This window comes from Raphanus sativus, chromosome 3 (assembly GCF_000801105.2).
Source record: "Raphanus sativus cultivar WK10039 chromosome 3, ASM80110v3, whole genome shotgun sequence".
Taxonomy (NCBI): Eukaryota; Viridiplantae; Streptophyta; class Magnoliopsida; order Brassicales; family Brassicaceae; genus Raphanus; species Raphanus sativus.
In genome coordinates, this window is record NC_079513.1 from 11,570,547 (window position 1) to 11,589,235 (window position 18,689).

General features: G+C 37.4%; 3 protein-coding genes across 4 annotated transcripts; 1 reads left to right on the top strand and 2 right to left on the bottom strand.

Annotated features, from left to right (window-relative positions):
- Positions 1-8,669: 8,669 nt before the first annotated feature.
- On the top strand, positions 8,670-11,181 carry LOC130509664 (probable serine/threonine-protein kinase PBL10). 2 transcript variants are annotated; one of them, XM_057005832.1, is made up of 6 exons: positions 8,670-8,757; positions 9,477-9,802; positions 9,889-10,024; positions 10,105-10,247; positions 10,332-10,455; positions 10,540-11,181. In XM_057005832.1, the coding sequence occupies exons 2-6, from the start codon at positions 9,494-9,496 to the stop codon at positions 10,980-10,982; spliced, it is 1,155 nt and encodes a 384-aa protein (XP_056861812.1). In that variant the 5' UTR covers positions 8,670-8,757; positions 9,477-9,493; the 3' UTR covers positions 10,983-11,181. The 2 variants fall into 2 exon arrangements, with proteins under 2 accessions (XP_056861812.1, XP_056861811.1); XM_057005831.1 differs by lacking the exon at positions 8,670-8,757 and having other exon boundaries at positions 9,407-9,802.
- Positions 11,182-12,428: 1,247 nt separating this feature from the next.
- LOC108846744 (uncharacterized) lies at positions 12,429-13,354 on the bottom strand. Its single transcript, XM_018619949.2, has 2 exons — positions 12,931-13,354; positions 12,429-12,808 (listed from the first exon to the last, which is right to left on the bottom strand). The coding sequence occupies exons 1-2, from the start codon at positions 13,279-13,281 to the stop codon at positions 12,629-12,631; spliced, it is 531 nt and encodes a 176-aa protein (XP_018475451.2). The 5' UTR covers positions 13,282-13,354; the 3' UTR covers positions 12,429-12,628.
- Positions 13,355-16,092: 2,738 nt separating this feature from the next.
- On the bottom strand, positions 16,093-17,611 carry LOC108845145 (putative FBD-associated F-box protein At5g56430). The gene is made up of 3 exons (XM_018618407.2): positions 16,641-17,611; positions 16,439-16,567; positions 16,093-16,354 (listed from the first exon to the last, which is right to left on the bottom strand). Exons 1-3 carry the CDS (start codon positions 17,493-17,495, stop codon positions 16,127-16,129), a joined length of 1,212 nt encoding a protein of 403 aa, XP_018473909.1. The 5' UTR covers positions 17,496-17,611; the 3' UTR covers positions 16,093-16,126.
- Positions 17,612-18,689: the final 1,078 nt, after the last annotated feature.

Here is an 18,689-nt window from a genome sequence, read left to right on the forward strand (position 1 = left end):
CAATCAAGCTGAAGATAGACGATGGGACTCTGGTTTCCGAGTAGAGATTCTGGAATTCTCTGGTAATCTTAGCACGGAGGAGTTCTTGGATTGGCTCAGTACGATAGAAGAAATTCTGGAATATAAACGCATTCCGCAAGACCAGTGCGTTCCTTTAGTCGCTTCACGTTTTCGAAACAGAGCTATGGCGTGTTGGCAACAGATTAAAGAATCTCGTCGACGTGCGGGTAAACCTCGCATTGATACGTGGAAACGGCTTAAAAAGCATATGCGCCGAGCGTTTCTTCCATACAACTACGAACGCACGCTTTACAACAAGCTACAGTCCCTGCGACAAGGAGCTAGGACAATGGATGAATATGCTACCGCCTTCAACATGGTAGCCATAACGTCTTATTCCGTCAGCTTCAGATCTATTCCGTCAGCTTCAGATCTGCCAACGGAACTGCCACCCTTACGTGATATTTAACATCACATAGATCTCCTACCTAATGCAACTCTTCCCAACAGGCCACACTACCGGATGAGTCTGCAAGAACACGACGAGCTTTGTTGCCAAGTCGAAGATCTTTTGGCCAAGGGACATGTCCGAGAGAGCCTTAGCCTGACAGCAGTTCCTGCATTATTGATTCCTAAGAAGGATGAATCGTGGCGTATGTGCGTTGACAGCAGAGCTATCAATAAGATTACAGTTCGATATCACTTTCCGATTCCTCGGTTAGATGACCTTTTAGATCAAATCGGCAAGCCGTCAATTTTCTCTAAACTGGATCTTAAAAGCGGTTATCATCAGATTCGTATCAGTCCGGGAGATGAGTGGAAAACTGCATTTAAAACTCGTAAGGGATTATTCGAGTGGTTGGTGATGCCATTCAGTTTGTCTAATGCACCTAGCACTTTTATGCGGGTCATGAACCAAGCCATTCGGCCTTTCATCGGCAAGTGTGTCGTCGTTTCTTTGATGATATTCTCATCTTTAGTAACGATTTACACTCCCATCTCGAGCATCTTCATGACGTCCTGGAAGTTCTCCGTCAACAGAAACTGTTTGCTGCACGCAAGAAGTGCGTCTTTGGTACATCACAGGTCCTTTTCTTAAGTTATATAGTTTCTTCCCAAGGACTATAAGTCGACCCAAGCAAAATTGAGGCCATTAAATCTTGGCCTACACCACGGATCATCACAGAGGTCAGAAGCTTCCACGGGTTAGCTTCTTTTTACCGCCGGTTTGTTCGCAACTTCAGTGCCCTCTCTGCACCTCTCACTGATTGTATGAAAGGTTCGACCTTTTCTTGGAGTGACGCAGCATCAACGGCCTTCCAGGCGATCAAGGAGTATCTCGTCTCGGCGCCTATTTTGGCACTTCCGGACTTCTCCACCGTCTTCGAATTCCATTGCGATGCTTACAAAACAGGGATAGGCGCAGTCCTTAGTCAACAAGGACCGGTGGCTTTTACAGTGAAAAACTTGCTGGTGCTCGTGCTCGTTACTCTACTTACGATGTGGAGTTCTATGCAATTGTTTAAGCCATATATCATTGGCGCCATTATCTTTTTCACCAGGATTTTATACTATTCACAAACCATGACACGTTGAAGCATTTGGACAATCAGGCAAAAATTTCTTCCCGGCCTGCTTCATGGATCGCGTATCTCCAACAATTCACCTTTGTAATTCGCCATCAGTCGGGTAAAAGAAATAAGTTCGCTGATGCTCTAAGCAGACGACATGCTTTACTTGCTACTTTTAATGTCTCGGTTCCTGGAATCACGACGTTTGCTGATGCCTACGAGTCTGATCCATTCTTTGGGTGCATTTGGGCGGATGTGGTTTCTCATGTGCGGAGGGATTTTGTTCTTCATGACGGCTATCTGTTTCGCGATAATAAGTTGTGTGTTCCTGCTGGTAGCTGGCGATTGCGTATTATACAAGAATTGCACAATGAGGGTCATATTGGTCGAGACCGTACGCTTAAACTCGTCCTGGAGTCTTACTTTTGCCTTTCTTTGAGTCGTGATGTGGCTCGTTTCGTTGAACGTTGTGTGGTGTGTCAATCTTCCAAGTTACATGCGACGAATGGTGGGTTGTATATGCCTTTACCGGTTCCTACACAACCATGGACTGACATAAGTATGGATTTTGTTTTGGGTCTTCCTCGGATGCAGAGTGGCTATGATTCAATATTTGTGGTCGTTGATCGGTTCTCTAAAATGGACCACTTTATTCCATGTAAAAAGACTACCGATGCAGTCAAGGTCGCTCAACTCTTCTTCAGAGAAATCTATCGACTACATGGCCTTCCATTGTCTATTGTCTCCGATCGTGATTGTCGCTTCTTGAGTCACTTTTGGTGTTCTCTTTGGAAGTTACTTCGTACCAGTCTTGATATGAGTTCAGCTTATCATCCTCAATCGGATGGTCAAACCGAAGTCATTAATCGATCTTTGGGCGATATGTTACGTTGTCTGGTGGGATCTAATATCCGTTCGTGGATAGTGTCTTGTGTCAAGCCGAGTTTGCTTTCAATCACGCTGTGAACCGCAGTACATCTTTTAGTCCCTTCCGAGTTATTTATGGGATTGTTCCTCGTGGACCAATCGATTTGGGTGTTCTACCGGATGCAACTTGAGACCATGGCGAAGCTGTGGATTTTGTGGCGACTGTGTCTCATATTCATCAACAGGTTCATGATAACTTGCAGGTAACTTCGGCGAAATATAAAGAAGCTGCAGACCAGCACCGTCGGGACATCCATTTTAGTGTTGGCGATAAAGTGTGGGCTGTCTTGACTAAGGAACGTTTTCCACCTCGTGAGTATAACAAGCTTAAGGCCAGAAAGATAGGACCTTTGGAGATAGTGGAAAAAATAAAGTCAAATGCATATCGTGTTTCTTTGCCACCAAGTGTTCGGTGCTCAGACGTTTTTAACATCAAACATTTGGTGCCTTTTGTTCCGCATGATGATCTTGAAGATTCAGGACAAATATTTTCTTACCCCGGGAGACCTGATGTAGCACACATCCTATTTACTTCTTGGTTACGTTTTCTTTATTTCTTTTCTATTTTAGATAAGTCTTGTGTTTCCTTTTATTTCATTCACGATAAGGATGAATATCATTCCTTTATCGTAGTGGATTTGGTGTTTTAGTAACTATATATGTCGATGTTTTGGCTTTGTGAGAGATACGAATTTTACAAATAATAATATTTCTGAGTTTTTATAAACTCAAGCCTTGTTCTCGGATAGATTTTTGACTCTCAACGATCTCAAGAAGACAACTAATCTAGGTATTCACAGAATCAATAGATTATTTGTGTTATCCGTAGTTACGACTACATCAGAATGGCATGAACTTGTAACTATATAAAAAAATCAAGGGCAAAATTCTATTAGGGATTCTACTATAGATATGAGAATGGTTACCTGATTTATAACCTGGCAATTTCTTTTTTTTGCTGCTTAGTATTGTAAGAGAGATGGGAAGAAGGGATGGCTCCTCTTTACCTCTTCACATGTGTCTCCCTCTCTTTTCGTATGGATTCATCACACGAAAATTTAGCATAACGAAAAGAAAAAAACTTCTGTAAAAATGTTGATTCTCTTTTTCTTGATTATCGGTTACCCTGAACACCATGAAGATATATTATCTTCAAACAATTAGAAGTGAGATATAAGACAGGTGGAAAGATACAATCACTTCCCCGCTGTGGATTATAGTTGATGGTGCAGTTTGAGGCGCTTTGTTGATGTAAAATGTCAACCCTGAAGTAGTCGCTGACGTAGTTGCTGAAGGAGACGTCTTGTTGAGTGATGAAGACCATGTGGAGTCGAGATGCTGAGCTGGAGTCAACAGACTTGGAGAGCAAGAGAGTATCTTGAAGATATGGAAAGAGGAATAAACTTGAGAAGCAAGTTTATGACTTAAAGGAAAAGGAATAAGTGCATTCCAAGAAAAGGAAAGTTGCACTTATTGTTATGGAAGATGTCCATATTCATGTTGCCTTGGAAACTAGGTTTCAGGAACGTGGAGAATAATATAAAATAGCTATGGAGTCGTCTGTATGAAGATAGAGACACAGAGGCTGAGTTTATTGAGAGAGAGAGAAGCTCTTGGAAGTGTTCTGAGTCGTGCTGAAGCAGTGGCTGAAGTACTTGACGAAGGAGATATATAAGCGGTGTAGCTTAGGAATCTTTCAGTAGCGTGTGTTAGGGTGTTAACACTAGACGTGTAAAAGCTGAATTAAGCAGATCTTGTAATAGATTGTTTAAAGAAGATTCTAATAAAGCATAGTGGTTGCTTGTTTTGTTGTGTCTCTCGGTTTACTTTCTGTAGTACTATTGGGGTGTCCCTTTTGTTCCAACAAGTGGTATCAGAGCGGGTCACCTAAGTTACTGGTGAAGATCCCGAAGGCAAGAGGAAAGAAGGGAAGATAAAGTACAGCAGAAAGCATGGTGGTTGAGTTTATGCTAGATCCAGAACAATATGGGCATTGGAAAGCAAAGATGAAGGCAAGCTTACAAAGTATTGATATGGATGTTTGGGCATCAGTAGAAGATGGCTATGAAGTTCCCAAGACAGTAGATAAAGATGGTGTTGTGGTCAACAAACCATTGGCTAAATGGACAAAGCGTGAGAAGGATATGTCAAGGCACAATGCAAAAGCTTTATTTGGTATTTTTACATCAGTCACAAAGAAGCAGCTAGATCTTATTCAAGGATGTAAGAATGCAAAAGAGGCGTGGGATATTCTGCAATTACACTTTGAAGGAACTGAGAAGGTTAAGAGCTTAAGGATGGATTTTCTCAAATCAAAATTTGAGAACTTGAAGATGAAAGAACATGAATCTGTATCAGATTTTAGTTCTCAACTCAGTGGGTTAGCACAAGAGGCTCGTGTTCTGGGCATGGAATACAAGGACAAGAAACTGGTGAAGAAGTTTTTAAGGTGTCTACCAGAAAGATTCACAGCTTATAAGGCAGCAATGTTTGTGTCTCTTGACATAGATAAATTCAGCTTTCATGAAGTTGTAGGGATGTTAAAAGCTCATGAGATGGAGCTTGATGACGTGGGGAATCATACTGAAGTGAATTTGGCAGGTGATGAAACAACAAGTCAAAAATCAGAGAATGAAGATGAGGTGATCAAGATGATTCGCGTGCTTCACCAAGTACTACAGGAAATGATAAAGTGGCAAGGACATGAGAAAGTTGGTTTGAGAAAGCGAAGACATGAAGCTGGCGAGCAATGTGTCAACACAGAGGTGCAATGTTACAAATGCAGAGGATATGGGCACTTCAAAAGGGAGTGTCCAACTTTCAAGAGACTAAGATTCAAAAGCTTTGAGGGTAATGAATTTGGTAATGCTCAGAAGAAATGTGACAATTTACTGAAGCAAAAGAATAACAGTGACGTCAAGAATGAATCTGATATTGATTCAGATGATAGTGAAGAGTTGAAGAACTTGGTGGCGTTTACAACTTTTGAGTATGGTTCTAAGACGAAATCTGCGGCGGGATCTGCATCAGCATCTGTGACAGGAGCTTCATGTGGAAGTGATGATGATGATGGGGATTTTGATCTTGCTGAGAATTCTGGAAAACTGTATGAGAATTGGCTCAAACAGGTTGAGGCGAATTCAGAGTTGACAAAGGAGAAGGTCAAGCTAGAAGCTCAAGTTGCTGAAGCACTTAAGTATGCTTCAGAGAAAGAAGAAGAAGCACGACAGATTAGTGCTCAACTTGCAGAGACTCAGAAGGGTTTGAGGATGCTGAATGGTGGGACGAAGCAGCTAGATCATCTTCTCAGTATTGGGAAAAGTGATCGATGTGGCCTTGGATATCAAGGAGAAAGTTCTACAGCTAAAGGTATTTTTGTATCATCAGGAAAAACTAGGGTTTTAGCTACGTCTGCTACAAGACCAGGGGTTAAAGTGTCTACAAAGAAGACATCCAATGGAAAACTACAATGAAGACTGTAACTGATGTGAAGAACACGACTGCTACACGTACTGCTACGTCAACTGCTACGGTGACTGCTCCAAAGAGAGTTTCTAGATTGAAGAGTGCAACTCAACTGAAGTTTCGGCCTGTTTGTCATCATTGTGGTGTTATTGGGCACATTAGGCCAAGGTGTTACAAGTTATTGAGGGAGAAGAATCAAACGGTGAAAGCTTATGGTATGAGGAGACATGGTCATATATGTTATTCTTGTGGAGTTCAAGGACATATTCGACGTGAGTGTTTCAAGTCTGTTCAAAGGGCTAATCATGGAGGATTTGGGCTCAGGAATAAGTGGTCTAGGAGATTTGATCACTATGGAGAGGGTGGAATGAGATTTCCTCCTTACTTTGGAGGATATAAATCTTCATATTAGTTTTTGACCATGATGTGACTCATAGGGGGAGAATGAAGACGTGGTTTTATATCTAGAGGTGATGAGTTCACATACATAGTCAAAAAGGGGGAGATAAGTATTAGTTCGCGGAGTACTACAGGAGGTAGTACGTAACATGTTACATGAAGCTGGAGTTATATTAGAGTACGTGTGTTGATTGCCTGAGCTTGGAAAAGGAAAGAAGATACGTGCCTTATGAGAAAGATAAACCTCTTAGAATAAAGAGAGAGGTTTCCTTAGTGTGTGTTACTGCTTGGTGTCGAAGCAGTGTTTGAAGTAGTTCATAATGGAGTCCGATGTGAACTTAGTTTTATGGCATTGGAGTTGACGTTCTGTGTGGTGGAGTTAGCCATCGTGTGGAGCTCGTGGTGAGCGTGTGGTGCGTTGAAGATAACATGCTCTTGGTGTCACTGGTGTGCGTTAGGTGCTGACGTACTTGGTGAAGTACTTCCGAGAAGTGGACAAGATTGAAGCATAGACTCTGGGGGAGTTTGTCTATAAGGCTTGATATTTAAGCATCTGTGTTTTAGCTTAGTATGCAATCAAGCAGGGGGAGATTGGTGACGTTCTGGTATAAGGAGTGCATATCTCGTGGGGGAGAAGAGTATGGTGGATGATGTCCTGATGTAGATTGTGCTTATCTCATGGGGGAGAAAAGCATGGTGTGGTGCACATCCCGTGGGGGAGAAAAGCACAATTAGCATGGAAGCTTCTAGGTGGGAAACATGGTTGTTGAACCAGAACGACATTGTGCTTGATTGGCACACAAAGCTAAAAGGGGGAGATTGTTGATGTAAAATGTCAACCCTGAAGTAGTCGCTGACGTAGTTGTTGAAGGAGACGTCTTGTTGAGTGATGAAGACCATGTGGAGTCGAGATGCTGAGCTGGAGTCAACAGACTTGGAGAGCAAGAGAGTATCTTGAAGATATGGAAAGAGGAATAAACTTGAGAAACAAGTTTATGACTTAAAGGAAAAGGAATAAGTGCATTCCAAGAAAAGGAAAGTTGCACTTATTGTTATGGAAGATGTCCATATTCATGTTGCCTTGGAAACTAGGTTTCAGGAACGTGGAGAATAATATAAAATAGCTATGGAGTCGTCTGTATGAAGATAGAGACACAGAGGCTGAGTTTATTGAGAGAGAGAGAAGCTCTTGGAAGTGTTCTGAGTCGTGCTGAAGCAGTGGCTGAAGTACTTGACGAAGGAGATATATAAGCGGTGTAGCTTAGGAATCTTTCAGTAGCGTGTGTTAGGGTGTTAACACTAGACGTGTAAAAGCTGAATTAAGCAGATCTTGTAATAGATTGTTTAAAGAAGATTCTAATAAAGCATAGTGGTTGCTTGTTTTGTTGTGTCTCTCGGTTTACTTTCTGTAGTACTATTGGGGTGTCCCTTTTGTTCCAACACGCTTGTTTCACGTATGTGTTAAAAAAACACCATACATATGTCTTCTATTCCATCGTTTGACAAACATTTTTCAGTTTGTAAAATCAGAGACTGCTCAAGACGAAGAGGTCACACTCACATGACAGTTAATAAAAGAAACAATCTAAAAGTATTTACTCACTTCCAGTTCAGTTCAAGTGTAGCTTTTTTGGTTAATTCTGTACACCTAGTCTTCTTCCAACCTTCACAAGTTGAATTTTCTGTACACATGATTATATACTATTACGTCCAAGTGATGTAAAAGAGCATAGACACTCACAAGTTTCTGTTTGTAGACAGCATCATTCTTACGATTCTTCTTCTAGCAAACTAAACAATGCTTACCTCAGAGACTTCTTTGAATAGTTTCTATAAAACATTTGATCACATTTGTCATACTACTGCCTCAGATATTATGTAATATTCCTGCGCAATCCCGAGAAGTTAGATATGATGGTATGAGAGACAATTCGTGGATCAAATCAGGAGATCTTTACGTTCTTGCATTTTTGAGCAAAACCCCTCAAGATCTATTTTCCCCTGAAACAATGACGTAATCATCGTCTTCTTTCTGTTCGTGGATCAAATCAGGAGATCTTTACGTTCTTACAATCTTCGTAGCTACCTTAGAAGTGACCGAAATGATATCAACTATCTCTTGCCGAAACAGAAAAGGAATCATATCTATTTTTAAATTCTTTTGAATGTAAAAACAAAATTAACGGAGACAAAGAAAAAACAAAATGAACATTAAACTTTTAAATGTATTGAAAATAAAGAGATGGGCTTAAACTTTAAAGGCTGGATAGTCCGTCATAATTGCCACTCCCCAACGCCTCTCTCTCTTTCTCGCAGCTACTCGTAGCAAAATTGCTAACCGTCGATAGAAACTTCTCTCTCTCGCTAGCTATTTCATTGTTGACAAAGAAAATAGGTGAGCGAGAGTTTCCTTTCTTATTGACTTCATGTTCGGTTTCTTTAATATGTACTTTTATCCAGCTAGAAAACAAAAACATTTCAAAATCTCTCTGTCCTCACATTTTGATATGTTACTTCTTGAGAGAGAAAAATGGGTTTTGTTTGATCCGTCTCAAAATCATGGGGATTTGCACGAGTGTTCAGGTTAAAGCTGAGAGTCTTAATTTACACAGGTACTAGTACTACAAGGCTCAAGCTTTCATTTACGTATATAGAATAACGACTACTCCTGCAAATGTTTATTTGTAAACAAATATTTAATTTTGTGGTTTTAAGATTTTGAACTTATTTTGGTCGGCAGTAGAGTAGGGTCTAACTTTAGGGTTTGTTGCTCATTTATTCTCTTCGCATTTTTTTCAATTCGGGGTTAGGCTTTCCCGGACTTAACTTAAAAGTTTGGTTTTCTAACGCTAATGATTAGCTTTTTTTTTTTTTTATTCCAGAAACAAATAATTGATTAGGTTTTCGTAAACGGTCTTTTTGGGTGTGTGGGCTAATTCACGGCTCATTTTAGTTGCCAGAGGAAAAGACAAGCAAGAAAATTCAGAATCTTCACATTTGTCTGATCTCTTACAACAAAACCATTTGTACTAATTTTTGGAGATATGGGTTTTGTGAAAAAAGTGAAATCTCAAGTTTTTTTATATGCAAGCTATTTGTTTGGTGTTTGCATAGGTGAGAGTCCGAAGTATATGAGCTCAGAGGCAAATGATACACAAAGCATAGGAAGCAAATGCTCTTCTGTGTCTGTCAGAACAAGCCCTCGAACCGAAGGAGAGATCTTGCAATCTCCAAACCTCAAAAGTTTCAGCTTTGCCGAGCTCAAAGCAGCAACTAGAAATTTCAGACCAGACAGTGTTCTTGGTGAAGGTGGATTCGGTTGTGTCTTTAAAGGATGGATTGATGAGGAATCTCTCACTGCATCTAAACCGGGAACCGGTACGGTTATTGCTGTCAAAAGACTTAACAAAGAGGGTTGGCAAGGTCATCAAGAATGGCTGGTAAATTTGAAAAACCTAACTTCAATCTTTTGAACTTACATTGAAGATTCTTTGTTTATGTTTTTCTTTGATTAATGCTGCTGAAGGCGGAAGTGAATTACTTGGGGCGGCTTTCTCATCCTAATCTTGTGAAACTCATCGGTTACTGCTTAGAAGATGAGCATCATCTTCTTGTGTATGAGTTCATGCCTTGTGGAAGCTTAGAGAATCATTTATTCAGAAGTATTGTCTTCTCTTCTCTTCTCTTGTCTATTCATCTGGTAACTCGAAATGTTATTCGATCTTGTTTATTGCTGTTGCAGGAGGTTCCTACTTCGAACCTTTATCTTGGAATCTTCGGTTAAAAATTGCTCTTGGTTGTGCAAAAGGTCTAGCTTTCCTTCACAGCGCCGAGACACAAGTCATATACCGCGACTTCAAAACCTCTAACATACTTCTTGATTCGGTACTTCCATCCTTTGTTATGTTGAAAAATAACTGTGATAATAAGATTTTATGTTTATGAAAAATATCATTGACATGATCACAGAACTACAATGCTAAGCTATCTGATTTCGGTTTGGCTAAAGACGGTCCAACAGGTGATGATAGCCATGTATCTACAAGGGTCATAGGTACCTATGGGTACGCAGACCCTGATTACCTTTTGAGCGGTTAGTCTCTCAAAAGTCTTCTTTCTTTTTATGTGATTTGATTTACTTTTTTTATGATGGATGACCAGTAACTCTTTCACTTAGGTCATTTAACAACCAAGAGTGATGTCTATAGCTACGGTGTTGTACTTTTGGAGATGTTGTCTGGTCGTAAAGTTGTGGACAATAATCGTCCACCGAGAGAGAAAAAACTGGTGGATTGGGCAAAACCGTTACTTGCAAACAAGAAGAAGGTTTCACGAGTTATCGATAACCGTATCCGAGAGCAATGCTCGTTGGAAGAAGCACGTAGAGTAGCTACTCAAGTGTTGAGATGTCTCGACACTGACAGGAACATGAGGCCAAACATGAACGAGATTGTTACTCACCTCGAACAAATCCAAGCTTTGCATGAAGGGGGAGGCAAAAACATCGATAAGACCGAGAAAAGAATGCGTAGGAGAAGAGACAGTTTTGCCCAACAAACTGATGTGGGCGGGACAGCAGCTGCTTATCCACGTCCGTCTGCTTCGCCTCTGTTTGTATGAGAAGGAAACGATGATGTTCTGCTCTGTTTAGTTCAGATGTACAGTTTTGGTTCTGCTTATGCACCCAAAGGATTCAAGTTCAGGGCTCGTCAGAGATTTGACATTTGATCTTAATTTGTAGTGTGAGAGTTGTTTAACATAAACTATGAAGGATCTCTCATTGTCTTCAACTTCAAGCTTTGTTGTATTCAGTGGCTGACCTAGACGAACTTTTTACCTGTGTCAAACATAAAAAATAAGTGTAAAACATGAAGATGAACAGGTTCAAAATCCAAAACACCTATAGACTATAACGAGAAAATCGAATTTATGGTGTGTCACTTGACCCACCTTTACATCAAATAGGTCCGCCTCTGGTTGTGTTATGCAAGACAAAGGGGACAAAGACATATGCTTTCCAAATATATACAAGGACAGTGAAACAAAACTATCTTTACCATTATTTTAACGCTCAGTGTACCAAAAAGAGAAGAAAAAGTTATAAATTTCTTCCATGCAACGATATTGGTCGTCGTCCATATTTATCTGTAAGACAATTATAAATTTCCGATTATAGGGTATACAAATTGAATATCGTATCCATTTTTGTGATTTGGGTTCGGCTAGTAGATGCCAGCTTAAGAAAAGTCATGGCATGTGATGTGAGTTAGACCAAAACTTATTATAGTCGACAAAAAGTTATATTAATGTTGGTCTGTTACTCTGTTTACTATTCTCATGATATTGATATTCAATGGACCTGCAAGATTTTCTTCAAATATAACTTTCATTTCTATAAAGAAAACAGTTAGGAATGTGTGTGACCAAATGATTTCCTTACTTTTTATAATTATGAATCCTAAATGTCTGGCCCAACGTAACCTACGTTACCATATCAATATCTCGCACCGAAAGTCAAATATATGATATTAAGATAAACTTATGTGAACCACAAATGTCTATATATGAAATTTGGTACAGAGAAACTATAGTGAAAAACTGTGTTTAAATAACTCAACAAAGGCAAATTTGAACAGATAAGATTTATGGGCGTCTCCATGGCTGGATGCGGAATGAGCTATTTTATCAAGAGGATGTTGATTTGATCCGAGAAATGAAGGTGGCGGTTGGTGAAGATGACTTTAAGGTCTGGAAATTCAATAAGAGTGAAGGAACTTTGTGCGTGAAGGCTGAAGGAACCTTGTGCGTGATGCAGGACAACTATAAGCCTATTGGCTCTATCATGTTATGCAAAATCATCTTGTGCCACCTCTTAGCCCTATGAGAAGAGGTGAACTTAATATGTGATATCCCCCTGCAGCAACAAACCTCCCGGGAGGCGTAACAGATTCTTGGCACATGGGTGGTATAGCTTGAATGGGGGCTTCGGATCCTCATTGCTTGAAAAGTTCAAAAGTAACAAGACAAGAGGACTCAAAACTTTCTGAGATAGCTAGCCATGTCGTAGAGTTCAAGTACTTCTTTGAAAGATTTAATAAAACAAAAAAACCACACACTTTGTTTACACAGGCACTCTTTAGCAGTTTTTCCTGTTTATATTGCTTGTCAAGTAAGAAAAGTATGATAGATATGAAAATCGCAGAACCTTACAATCAGAGATCAATCTTGTCTCTCTCCCTCTCTCTCTCGCAATTGAATAAAAAGAATCATTCAAGATCAATGTCAAAGTCATCATCTTCAATCTTCTGACCGAACCCCCTTGGTCCAGCTTTGGCTCTCGTTGGTTTCTTCTTGCCACTTTTCTTAGACTTCTTTGCTGCCTCTTCTTTCTCAAACTTCTCTCTCTCCCTCTTCCCAAGAAACTCGGTCACTCCTATGTAAACAACCTGTAACAATCCTACCGTAACCGGTTTAGGCACTTGCAAACCGGATTCGAGATTTTGGTTCAACATTGTTAAATAGATTTGACAAGTTAGGATAAGATTTTTGTTATGTGGATAAGACTTACACCAATGGTGAGAACACTGAGAGCAAGAAAAGCGACAATGAGAAGCACTTGTATAATCAAAGCAACACCATCTTGACTACCACCACCAGACACAATAGCTTCTGTAGAGGAAGTATCAGAAGAAACTATCTGCTGGGATATCTCCTCTGGAGTTGCAGACAGTCTCCATGATTGTGTTTTTTCCTGGTGAAGCAGAAGAAGAGCAGAAGCAGCTTGTTGTCTGTCGGAAGACAAGATCTTTCTCCTCGAAACAGACCAAGAGAGTGGAGATAATTGGTGGGTTTTAGCTGGATTTTGGAATCTTGGTCTGAAAATCGGAAGAGAGAGATATGGAGTTGTTGTCGCAGACATCGTTCGTCCACCCTCTTATCTCTTCAGTTCCTAGACATAACCCACTTCGCTTTATTTTCTTGAGACTGAATGAACAGAATTAAAAGAGAATACATATACATGGGTCTGGAAAAGTCCACTATATTATTTCATGGGCTGGGAAAAGTAATATATTTCATCTGTTCCATATTACTTGATGTTTTATCTCAATTTATAAATATTAAGGAAAACTATTTTTATTAAAAGTATTACTAAATTACAATTTTAAAATTAGTTTATTTAATTATAAATAGAAATAATAAAATTTCAATTGGTTACACAATTTTTAACAAAGTTAAAATTACATAAGTTTGTGCAAGCATCATTTATTATAAAATAATAAAACTTTTCTAAAACATCGAGTATATTGAAATGGAGAGAATATTACATTTTTAGGTTAACCTCTTGCTTAGTTCAAATCCTTGTCCTTTTAGAAGAAGGGGTTTGCTACCATTTTTTCTTTTTAAAACACAACTGAAACTAAGATCTAAACAAAACTAATCCCTACCAAGGGTGGACCCAAGGCATAAAGGGATATGCCACCATGATTTATTATTTTTTTCATTAATAATTAGTGTTAATCTTAATCAACTACACCTACACCAACCTTCAAGTTATAAGAACATAGCTTTGTGCCACATATAAAACCTCATCTTGGATCCGCCCTTGATTGTTACCAGTATCACCAGTTGAAACCCATACAAAAGAAAATATGACAAGAACATAACACCAACAGCCATGTCCTCCTATAGTTAATAGCACAAACAAGATTAGCATAACTTCATAATACCGGCAGAACACTTCATGTTCTGATCTTGAGAGCCGAAAGAGGCGAAGATGAACAAACAACATGGAAAGACCGCCAGCAGGAAGCTAAATGAAGATCAGATCTCGATTAAATCAAGGGATTGATGACAAGGAGCGACAAACACGACTTCGGGTACCACCTCACATGCCAAAGCGAGCAAGCAGTAGATTGAAGCCGAAGATGAACAAAGAGAACTCGAGATCCGCATGCAACATCTAAAAACCAAAGGATTCAACCAAGAGTGTAACTGAAGAATTAGGATTCTCAGATCAAAGCCAAAAGACGAACATGCAACACAGGATCAAACACCTGCTCTCAATCACTCTGGACAGAACACAACTAGATCTAAATCTAAAAATCCAATCCAACAAGTAGAAATAAAAAACTAGATGAAGATCACATCAACAAATTGAAAAGACATCGAACCTGACTCCGGCTCTAAGAAAGCCACCGGAGTCGGAAAGTGGAATTGATTTTAAATATTCTAGAGAGAAGGTAAAGAGAAAAGGGTTTGAAATATTATGCGCATTAATTAAATTTAATTGTGTTTTCTTTGTTTTACAAGCAAACCACCCTAACATCAATGCATATATCGGTAAATTCTACACATAGAATTATTAGAGTTTAACTATTAATGAATATAAATATATAATATACATAATGTAAATTTAAATTAAAAATTATATCCTCATTTTACTTACAATTATATATATACGGGTTTCTACATATGTTACATGTACAAGTTTATAATATAAAGTATATAGTTATTTATAAAAAGTTATGTCCACTTATAGAATTACTTTTTTTCTAAAACAGATTTATGGCATAAATATATATATTATAAAATTTATCTATTTATATAGAAATCACGATATTTTTTTTTGTTTTAAATAATTTTATTCAATAATTTGTGTGTGTTTAGATGATATATTAAAAATAATCATTGTACTAATATTTCTTACTTTATTAATTTTAAAAGTAAAATAAAAAAGTAAAAAAAAACTAAAATCTGAAACAATCATCCATATTTTTCTAAAAACTAAAATCTATTGCAAAATGAATTTAAAACTAAAACACACACAAATTATTTTAGTTTGTGTGTGTTTTGATGATATATTAAAAATAATCATTGTACTAATATTTATTACTTTATTAATTTTAAAAGAAAAAATAAAACTAAATACTAAAATGTGAAACAATCATCCATGTTTTTCTAAAAACTAAAATCAATTGCAAAATAAAATAAAAAGCTAAAATTTAAAACTAAAATCCAAAAAACCAAAAAAGCAGAAACCAAAATCTAAAACTGAAAAACAATCGACCTCAACAAAAAATAGAAATAACCAAACTGAAATCTAAAACTAGACCCAAACCGAAAGTGAATCTACACTCAGTTGCTTATGGTACTTGTTTAGCTATTTAATTGGACCACTTCGTATAGTATAGTTATCATTATTAATAGAAAAATAATTATCACTTGCCCCAGTTCAACTGAAACCATCTCATGGTCATAATATAACCATGTGGCTGTAAGCCTGTAACCTTCACCTGCGATGGATTTGTATCAGTGTGTTCTTCCACCCGCCAAAAGAAAGTATTTACCCAAATATATTGTTGTCTGTGTGTCTGAATTCAGTGTTTAGCTGCTGCAACTAAGTAAGCTTCCTGGGTCAACCAATGGAAAGTGTAATATTCTCGTCTGTAGTAGAACCCGATCAGACATGGTTGGACTTGAAATGAGAAGAGATGAATTTGACCCAAAAAAAGGAGAAGAGATGATTTTGTGATTTGTAATTCTTGACAAAGGAGGGAACATGAGAGGACACTAAACAGTTTTCTTTGTTCAATTATGGTTTTAATGCATGATATATATTAGGACTTAACTAAGACATACATATACTAGACTGTTGAAATAAAATTAAATTAAAAACATGGTTTTGATGAGAAATAAAAAGGCTCTGGCCTCTTACGCTTTTTGTGCCCCTCGCTCTGGCCTGTATCTCAGTCGCCTGAGCTAGCCTAGCTCCTCGGCCCCAAGCTAAGAATTTCATAACTGGCCTTGCACCAACGCTTTTTTAAGCAAAGGTTCCCATTCTCTAACAAATATTTCACCACATTTTCCTCTTCTTCTGTTCCTTTATACGCAATCCACTCAACAGTTTCGAGACTGGACATCAAACATTCAGGAATACAACTCGGTCGCTCCCAGTTAGTTCGGACATTTCGAGAATTTTGGCAGCTGTGTCTCTGAGAGATAAACAAACAAACAAACAAAGTTGAAATTAAATAGAAGATGCAGGCGACATCAACCAGGTTAAGACCATAACTTACCGTTCTCGAGAGCCTGAGAACTCGGAGTTTAGGAGAATGTTTGAGGATAATATTCAACCAATCTAAGGAACACATAACACAAAGCTCTAGAGACACGAGCTGATCAAAGTCGCCTTTTAGACATGAATCCTGCAAAAGTGTCAGCACATAAGTAAGTGGCAAAAACTAAATGTAATGACTGGAGAAACATATAGAGTTTTACCATTTGTGGTTTTAAACACAAGGAAAGTAGTTTAGCTGAGGTAAGAGATCTCAGAAGCTTGTCAGAATCACAAAATCTAAGGTGGATCTCTGCTTCCAATTTATCAGGGATATTCACTAATGAACAAAAGCCGCTAAAATGGTCGACAATATGTAAATACTTTAAACAAGGAGCATTGATCACATATCCATGATCATATCTTGGATCTTGATAACCACCTACTAAGTACTCGATGTCTAAGCTCTGCAGCGATGGCAAACAAATCGAATACGTCTTCACATTGTCGGCTAACCATCGACGTACAACCAATGTTTCAAGAATAGGGAAGCAAGACAAAAATCTATCAACGGTTTGATCGCTTGAGTAGCTCATATCTCGAAGAGATAAAATCTTGAGGCTCCTGAAACAGGCTTTCGAAGGAACATCCTCAATGATCATTCCTTGGAGGCGTAATACCACAAGGGTTTCATGTGCATACAAGCTCATAGGAAACCGTATAGGATCACGGCAGATAAGGTAATATAAAAGCTTAAGATCAAGAACATTGCGAGCAACCGCAACATTAACCCATTTTTCAAAAGATTCAGGGGCATAATCTCGGCGACAAAGAGTGAGATGAAAAGTTTCTAGTACAGGGGTTATGCTTCGCTCCAAGAACTTGTTGATAAACTCTGAAGGTGCGGCGGATGTGGCATGATATATGTATGAATAGTCATGAAACTCTAGCTTGGGAACAAGTTTCCATACAGAACACCATCGTCTGGACAAAAGTGACGTCGCCACAATCTCTTTTGTCGGGATTTTTAACAAAATCTTCACCAGCAAATCGTCACATAACTCATTGATATTTCCCATATTCGACCAAATAGTATGCTTCTCCTTAGAAATCAGCAAACGGAACAAAATTGAGTCGCAAGGATATACACGAGGAAGGAAGTAACAGAGAGAGCGAAACCCCTAATTGTGCTGATTGTTTATGTTTTTTTAATGATTGTTTATTTGTTTATGTTTAAAAGTGCTAATATATTTTTAGAAGGATTTAAAAAGTGGTAAATTTATAACTAATAAACTTAGTTATGCAGTTTTCGTATAATTTTAAAGTTTATTGTATATACAATTTTAACTTACTATAAAACTAAGTGATTTTCCCGTGCATGAGCACGGATATAAATATTTTTAAAATAAATATACTATAATAACTGATTGCTATATAATTTAATTTTAAATTAATTTATAATTTGTATGCATAATTTATATTAATAATATTACATTACTTTGCTTAGCCATATGATTTTAGATATGTTATATATAATGGATTTTTTTACAGTCGATTTAGTTATTATTTGAGTATATTAAGTTGAATTTATTTTTTGAATTTAACTAAATATTTTTATTCTAAATATAATAAAATTTTGAATAATTTTCTTATTTGCATTTAAGTCTGTTGTTGTCGTAGATATGTAAATATATTTTAGAAAGATTATGTATAACTTAAGATATATAGTGCTAAAATGAAATAAAATGAACTAAAGTGTGTGATTTCAGATTACATAAATTAATATAATTAAAATATTATGAAGTTCCATGCATATATATCTAAATTTTACAAAAGAACTAAATTGTAACAATTGGTTAATACTTTATTTTTATTTGGTAATATATTTTGAGTCATCCTATAATTTATATTTATAACACAAATTATTATTATTATAAAATTATATATTCTTACTATAGTTAAATCTATTATTTTAGATATAAGATTGATTAGTAGAGTCACTCATGTTGTCAGTATATTGAGTTACATATATTCTTTCAAATTCAAACTGAAGTATAGTTTTTTATTTTATTTTTGATTTACGTGATCAGACTAATAAAATTAAGTATCTAGACTCCATTTAGCAAAAATCCAATTCATAACTTAAATATAATACTATATATATATAATTAAGTTAAATCAGATTGATTTTATTTATCGTTTAAATGTGCATGTGTGATCACAATATTTATCAAAATATATGTTCATTTAAAAATATTATAAAATAAAACGAT